The 8,208-nt window shown below is 30.0% G+C and overlaps 1 protein-coding gene across 4 annotated transcripts; it reads left to right on the top strand.

Moving 5' to 3' along the window:
- The first annotated feature begins 23 nt into the window (after positions 1–23).
- On the top strand, positions 24–6,464 carry LOC108750828 (transmembrane and coiled-coil domains protein 2). Of its 4 annotated transcripts, none has more exons than XM_018490619.1 (11): positions 24–223; positions 1,764–1,962; positions 2,254–2,461; positions 2,961–3,126; positions 3,200–3,428; positions 3,584–3,628; positions 3,834–3,916; positions 4,811–5,139; positions 5,262–5,662; positions 6,001–6,161; positions 6,345–6,464. In XM_018490619.1, exons 2-10 carry the CDS (start codon positions 1,823–1,825, stop codon positions 6,155–6,157), a joined length of 1,758 nt encoding a protein of 585 aa, XP_018346121.1. In that variant the 5' UTR covers positions 24–223; positions 1,764–1,822; the 3' UTR covers positions 6,158–6,161; positions 6,345–6,464. The 4 variants fall into 4 exon arrangements, with proteins under 4 accessions (XP_018346121.1, XP_018346122.1, XP_018346124.1 ...); XM_018490620.1 differs by lacking the exon at positions 24–223 and adding an exon at positions 4,168–4,176 and having other exon boundaries at positions 1,823–1,962; positions 4,850–5,139; XM_018490622.1 differs by lacking the exon at positions 24–223 and having other exon boundaries at positions 1,823–1,962; positions 4,850–5,139.
- The last annotated feature ends 1,744 nt before the right edge of the window (positions 6,465–8,208 follow it).

Raw genomic sequence — 8,208 nt, 5'->3', positions numbered from 1 at the left:
AAGTCCAGAGACTGAACCTTCCATTTCTCCTGGAGCAGTCCGAGGACGTGGCAGTGACAACGCACGACCGTCCGTGACAGACTGTGACAGCGCGGTGTTATCTTCGCCCTGCGTCTCACCACCGCGGGACCGTCGTATGTGTGTGGCGTTTTGTGAACTTGTGCTCAGCCACCCAGATGCCGTCTAAAGATCACCGCCGAGACTTTCGCCAGCCACGTGATCGGCAAGTTTGATTTAATCTATGTTTATGTCAATGTGCTAGCCAAACTAAGTTCCTCGTCATTCATGAATTGGCAAAACTAATGATCGCTCTAAAAAACTGGTTTCTCTCCTCTTCCTCATTCTAATTTTGTTTGCTAATCAGATTTTTGCATATTTTAAATGCGGAAGAATATTCGGCTTCGATTTTGTCTTTTTTAGAAATCTTATGACGAGCAATTTTATTAAAACAAGAGAGAGAAAGAAGAGAATATACACTATCTCTTCATATATGCTATCTCATTCTAATTTATATTTACTTATCTTATTCATTCTGATATCTTACTGAAGTTGCAAAAACAGACCAATCAGAAATTTATCATCTCGTGGCCAGACTCTGTTACAGAGTCTCTAATCTTTTTCATACTTAGTGTATTCCTATTTGGTATTTATATCTTAAATAATTAAATGTTAACCGGAACATGAATGAGGTAGATATAGAATTTTAAAAGAACTATTATTCGGACTATGATCCTCACTAATATGGCATTCTTACAAATCAGCATTGGTAGTTATGATAATAGCAATGATTCATCAGTTAATATGATCAAATTAAAGGCAGTGATACGACGTAGAACTAAGAGAAAAGTAGTGCTTATACAGCACTTTCCACTATGACTATGGACAGAGAATAAAAAAAACAGTTCTTGGTACATAATTTTTATGTTTATAATTATAAAATTTTTAATATAAATATACAACTTATCTATATTAAGTAAAAAGCTTTATCTTAATATAATTTAATTAAAAAATTGTTTTAAACCTATAGAATTTTTGGGTTTAACGAAGTACAAATAATATTTATAATGAATTTATTTATATATTAATAGAAATAATTTTTCTGCAACTGAAACGTGAATATATTTCTCCTTATGTGAAGTATCCTCTTTCATTCTAAATTTAGATGCAGTCTCTGTGCTCAATGTATATTTAAAGTATAAATTAGATAATGTAACCTCTTAGGGAGAAAATTACTGCCGAAGATAGACCAATTGGGGTTCAACCGTTGCGGAGTGTTTGTTCTGTAATTTTTTATACTTTATGTTTTTTTTTATCCTTACATATATGATGCATAAATATCGATATTAGAATAAAATTATAAATGAATGCATATTGAGATATATAAGCTTTCGCAATTAAGCTTACTTGTTTTGCCGCGGTTTATTTTAAGGAAGAATTTATGAATCACAGCAAGATAAAAAATGATCATAAGTCCGATATCGTTTACACTCCTTGATATTAAATTTATCTAATAATATCAAAAGATAATCTCTCTCGTATGATATAAATTTTTAATTAATTTTTGATACTAATTATTAGAATGGTATCTTTTGCTTTTTACAGCTTAAAATGATCAAATATTAATTTATTGATTGATTCTAATAAAAATAGATTAATAATAGCAACAGTAATGACATGATCATTGTTACTTTATAAAATATTATACAATATTGTACTACTTTTGTACCTTACACTATTTTTATATCTGTAATTTATGTATATAGGTTCAACCTGAACTTATTGAAACGAAGTAGATAGATGACAACCTTCTTAGAACAAAGGTATGGCAAGCTTGATGGTGAACACCTCTAGTAAAAACAGTTCGCGCAGTGGATCTCCTAGTAGGACAACTTCGACGTCTCAACTGCAGCAACAACCGACAGCAAACTTGGATCATACTCCAAGATTGCGTAATGCCCCAATGTAAGATTCTATTAGTATAATAGACATACGTACAATTTACTATTATTGCATGTCATTTAGTATTCAATTTCTTCTATGAATCATACAAAATCTATTTACATATGTATATATGTATAATTTACTTATCTGTTAACTTATTTTTACTACTATGCTAATTATAATATTCTAAATTTTAAAATTTGTTTAATTTAATTTAATTTTTAAACAGATTAAATCTGTAAAAAAATTAGAAAAATTATAATAATAAATAAACATTTGTATATTTTATAAACATTTTAATATTTGTTTCAGTTCTCAAGGAGAGGGTAGCACAGGCAGTGGAAGTAGTGGTGGTGGCGGTACCGGAAGTAGCCTCAACATGAAAGGCAGCAACAGACAAAGGTCACCAGGAAATTTAATCCGCATGGGGGATGCCATGGATGAACCAAGTAGTACTTCAAACACTGCCGAACCAGACGAGTTTGTGCCAAATGTTCATCCACCGACTGATGATGAAGGAGTATGTATTTCTGATTCATTTTAAATACCTCGAGTCTAATGAGGTATAAGATAATAAGTGTTCTGCATCAAAAACAGCAAGATTATTACTTTACCTAGATCTAATGTGTATATGCAATCTATAGCACGTCTTTGTGCTCTTATATAAAAAGAGTTACATAATATTGCTATTGTATACTAACATAATAGGTTGCAAAGTCATCAATCATTAATATGTAGTCAAAGTTATGAATTTAAAAATAATATAACTCTATGCGTATATTTTAAATATACTAGTTATATTAGTTTTGTTTATTTTTAGACTTTTAGCCGATAAATAAATTTAAAGTTCTTACAATTTTCTACAAAAAATAACAGTATAAATTGTTTTTTATTTAAATTACGTCATTTATTTATTTATTTATTTATTTATTGTTTTTAGTTCTATAGTTACGATTAACGTTATAGTTTTTATGTTTTTTTGTACAACTTTGAATGAAAAATATTATTGTATTTTATAGGAACAATATCACACAACCCAATCGTTCCTATCAAATGGTTCTTCTGAGTTGATAACCGATGATGTCGACTCTAGTGCAGCACGAGTTCGTCAAGCTATTGAACATATTCAAAGCAAAATTGCTAAAACGCGAGAACAGATAAGAATAGAACAAACCACGCGGGATGGTAATACAAAGCTTTTTAAATTTAATTAATACACACAAAAACAAAATGTTGTTATATGTCATTTGCTCTTTAGAAAACGTCAATGAATATTTGAAATTGGCTGCTAATGCGGACAAGCAGCAATTAACTAGGATTAAGACGGTATTCGAAAAGAAGAATCAAAAATCGGCGCACAGTATTTCACAGTTACAAAAAAAGTTAGACAGCTACACAAAAAAATTAAGAAATTATGAAATGAATGGTGCACCGACGAGTCATAGACAACCGAGGGAAATGTTACGCGACATGGGACAAGGACTTAAGTGAGTTATACATAAATGATTTTTTTAATTGTAATTCTATTTAAAAAAATATTTAAATTTTATCACTGAATAAAATCTATATAAATATACATATATTATATTATTTGATAAGCGTTGAAAGCAATATCTTTGGCTAATTTGGGCTTGTATTCCAGACATGTGGGAGGAAACATCAGGGATGGAATCACTGGTTTTTCAGGGTGAGTGTTCATATAAAAATAGATCCCATGCTCAAATATGCTGAAAATCTATTCTTATGTGGTTGATTCATCACTGCCATTAATATCCTTCCAATTTAAAATTAATAGGATATATTTTCTTAATTATTTACAAGAAATTATTTTTAAAAGTACAGTTAAGCAAAACGTTATACGCTTATTTATGTTTAATCATATTCTATTGCAGAACTGTAATGTCTAAGCCAAGAGAGTTTGCTCATCTTATTAAAAACAAATTTGGAAGTGCCGATAATATAAATACTTTATCACGTAAGTAACAGTGTCAATAAATTTCCAGTGAATTTTACAGTGATTCAAGCTGAAGTATAACATGTTACCTGGTTAAAACAACAATTTAAATGTTAAAAAAAACAATTTATTAAATGCAGAAAATAAAGTCGTATAATTCTTACAGTATGATTCTTACATAATCTATTCTTGTCATTTCCATTTATTTAAAAATGTGAAATATATTTAGATAAGAAAATAAATATCTTTTAACGTTTTTGCTATCATGGCAGTTGAAAGTAGTAAGTAATGTGTTGTCCAAAGAGCGAGAGTTACACTACACTTTATTATATGCTTCATGCACAGTATTCTTATTTTTTTAGCTGCTTTAAGCTTCTATCTTCTTTACAAAAAAATGATTAATGATAATACATTATTGTTTGTAAAGTGTATAAGTATGATTAAAAATTAATTATTTTATATAGTATATATTCTTTGCTTTCATTGTGCTTATTACTTCTTTTTTTGATGCAGAACAGTTACTCGATATAATTTTACCACACGTTATGTTGCATATATTTATTTAACATTATATTATTATGTTGCAAAATATTAGATGATTTACAATGGCTTCTATAATTACACATTTGCTTTTCTTTATTTACTGTCAGTTATCCAATACTCTCTTATAATGATGCTAAAATACATAATAACTAATTGTTTTATTACTATCACGATTTAAAAAATGCATTTTATATTGTGAAATTATTGACCTTTTAAAAAATAAAAAAGGTGCAAGACAAATAAAACAGGACGAGACTTAACTATTGTTTGAGAAAACTGAATAATATATTAACTTTAAAAATAATATTACTTCAAAAGGCCAAGCTTTGGTATTGGATAACATTCTAACTTGTCACCTCTGTGTCTCTACAGATGGCTCGACTTTTTATGTAAACGATACACCGCATGCAGGTAATGGTGATAACGCTAGCGTTGAAGATGATAAAACTCACCATGGATCGGCTACGCTTCCGGGTGGATGCAGTTTGGGATCTACTCAAAGTGCAGCGGCTATGAAGTTTCCGTCTGAGGAAGGATCGGAGTGTTCTAGCGTAACTAGTGAAAGCGGCCCTGGTAGTAGAGGACAGCCGCATACATGTCACAGTAATAATGCAGCCTTGAGTCTCAAATCTATTTTTGCAGAACTACAGGAACACCGGGAGAATCTTGATCGAATGAGAGAAAAATTAGATAGTGTAAAGGTTTGTATTTAATTTTATTTAAATATATACGGTAATTCAAACTAAAATATATTTTCTAACTAAAAAAAAATTACCTGCATACAACTATTTTCACAAATATTTGACTAATCTTTTTTTTTTAGACATTACAGCAGGAAGTGACATATCTTTCCCATTCCCTCCAAGAAGAACGTTTTAGATGCGAACGTTTAGAAGAACAGATTAATGATTTAACAGAATTGCATCAGAACGAAGTAGAAAACTTGAAGCAGACTATCACAGATATGGAAGAGAAAGTGCAATATCAAAGTGAAGATAGATTACGAGATATACATGAGATGTTAGAGAGTTGTCAAACTAAAATTTGTAAAATGGAACATCAACAACAACAGCATCAACAATATGTGACATTGGAGGGTTTAGATAATAGCAATGCGAGAGCGTTAGTTGTAAAATTGATAAATGTAGTATTGACAGTATTGCAAGTTGTTTTGCTCCTTGTTGCAACGGGTGCTGGTATTATGATGCCTTTTCTCAGAACTAGGTAAGCTTATTGTTGAGATATTTTTTGCTCTTTTATTCTTTTGATAGCACTTTTTCGTTTTACTTTCTGCGTTCTAGAGATATTAAACAATTAATGAACCATTTAGATTTTTATTCTCTATCATATCTATATTCATTTCTGTTAAATATCTCTAGATTTCTATGCAATGTAAGTAGAAAGTTAAAATATAATTGTGCAATAATGGATATTTGTATGTATTAGTAAATAATTTATATATTTTATTCATCTTCATATTATAATCTATCGCAATCACTGCAATCATCTGAATTTATTTTGCACATTCATTATTTTGTTTTGTTTTCGCATGTCTGTTACAGCTGTACTAAGCCTCATTGTTTCATGTGCAGGGTGCGTATATTAACGACTACATTCGTTGTACTGGGAATAGTATTTGTGTTAAAACAATGGCCTGAGGTACATGATGTTGGCAGCCACCTCATGCGCCATCTCAAACAGACGCTCGCCATGAAGTAGCATTGTAAGTGAATGACATTTTCACTTGGTGCTTAATTGCCGTTAACATGTAGAGGCAATGTAATGTGGTATTATAATTTATAAAAAGTGAATAAAATGAAAGTTCCTAAATAACTTGTCTCAGAGAAAGAGAGAGAGAGAGAGAGAGAGAGAGAGAAATATTTTATGTAAACAGTATTTATTTTAGGGTGGAATACTTAAATTTAATCAAACCTTGTGATGAAGCTGGGCTAGATTGGACACATTGAATGAAACCTTGCATCCATTTATCAGTGTTGTAGCACATTGGAGCAATAATAGTATGTATACGCGTAAATAAGTTTATATTGTATTTTGGGTTGTTTAAATTTATTATTATAATAATATATGTATTTTTGATACTATTATTTAAATTGACAAAACTATTTTGCTGTAGAAAAATATGTGATTTTCAAATTAATTTGTACAAACTTTCATTAATTTCATATAATTTATATCTCTTCATTTTTGGTAAGACTTTATTTTTCACGATCGTGACATTAGCGATCTACCAGTGCTGAAATGATACTAGAGAAGCTTCTATATATATTAAGATACGAAGAATTGTTGAAATACTACACACAGTGACACTGCTTGACTATATGTAGCACATTATTATGGAAATTTGATTTCAATTAGCAGTGTATCTCTGCATTAATTTCTTTGATCAAACGTAAAAGTAGAAAAAATATCGAGTGAAAAAGTGATGCACACCAGAATATTGTCTTCAACCTCCACCATCGGTCCAGTTACAATTTGTCGATGTACAATCGATTTATTTTAAATCTTCTTGGATGTATGTGTCGATAAGAATTTGTAACATCCAAATCGTCCAAATGCTAAACAATAATGTAAGTTAAGACAGAGCTCTTATATCACTACAGATAGCTGCTGTCCGGCATTGTATAAAATATGAGGTAGTGCGTACTGTATATTTACTTGTTATTTGTAATATCCGATAAAAGTATAAATTCTCTAGAAAATGAAAGCTTTTTTAATTGTTGTTGCATTGTATAAAATAGCTAGTATATAAATTGAGTCACGCATGCAATGAAAGAGAAATGAAGAATTTCACTGAAGAAACATCTCTCGTTGAAAGATTTTTGAAAAATCGTGAGTACTAGATTTGGACATAAATAAAAATGTTACATATGCATGTGCTGCTATATCCGATATCAAAGGAGGACCAACTGTCTCTTTCCTCTTATCCTACGATACGATCTACATCGCACATATTATACATATAACGTTAAAGTTGTAATGAAGACGAGAGTGATTTTCATTAATCCAATGAGTGATTTAATCATCAAAAAATCATAAATTTGCATGTATTATAACGAGCATAAAGAATTGATCCATGACAGTTAGCTGAAATGAGAGAAAGACTGAAGGACTACATTGCTGTATAATTATGTTTACTTTAACATTGGCGCTATAATTTTAAGTGTTTAGTACTGGAAATTATAACATTAGAATATGATACAAATTTATGGAAATGAGAAGTACTTGATACATCGCAAAAATAGAATCAGTTAAAATAACAGCAGCATTCAGAAATAAGACTTAGCACCTGATTTGTGTTTCTTCTTTGTATCGTTACTATTTGATAATAGAGCATAAATATGACTTTTATATTCACTATGATATAATACAATTTTCTAATTTTTACAGTCAGGATGATTCATGTCTGAGCACCATTATTACTCAAAGCAAATGCAGCACGATATACGTTAAATAATGAACTGTACAAATGAAGATTTTTATCTTATTTAAATCATTATGTCGTGCTGCTTTCGTCTTGCACAGAAATTTTAATATTCTTATTTTACGCTATATGTGTACAACAAAGTAATAATAACAGTAGCTTATAATTAACAGTTCGGTATCTGTGTCAGTTTACTGACATGTAACGTATATAACAGCGGAAATCTATTCAAAATTTTATTTAAAAGTTATCAGTAATTTTGTACAAAAGAAATAATTTAATGTGTCTCGTTGCGTTAAATATTTTATGTTGACAATATATGTTGTCG

Source organism: Trachymyrmex septentrionalis, unplaced genomic scaffold, assembly GCF_001594115.1.
Source record: "Trachymyrmex septentrionalis isolate Tsep2-gDNA-1 unplaced genomic scaffold, Tsep1.0 scaffold37, whole genome shotgun sequence".
NCBI classification, from domain to species: Eukaryota; Metazoa; Arthropoda; class Insecta; order Hymenoptera; family Formicidae; genus Trachymyrmex; species Trachymyrmex septentrionalis.
This window is presented reverse-complemented; position numbering and strand designations above follow the sequence as displayed.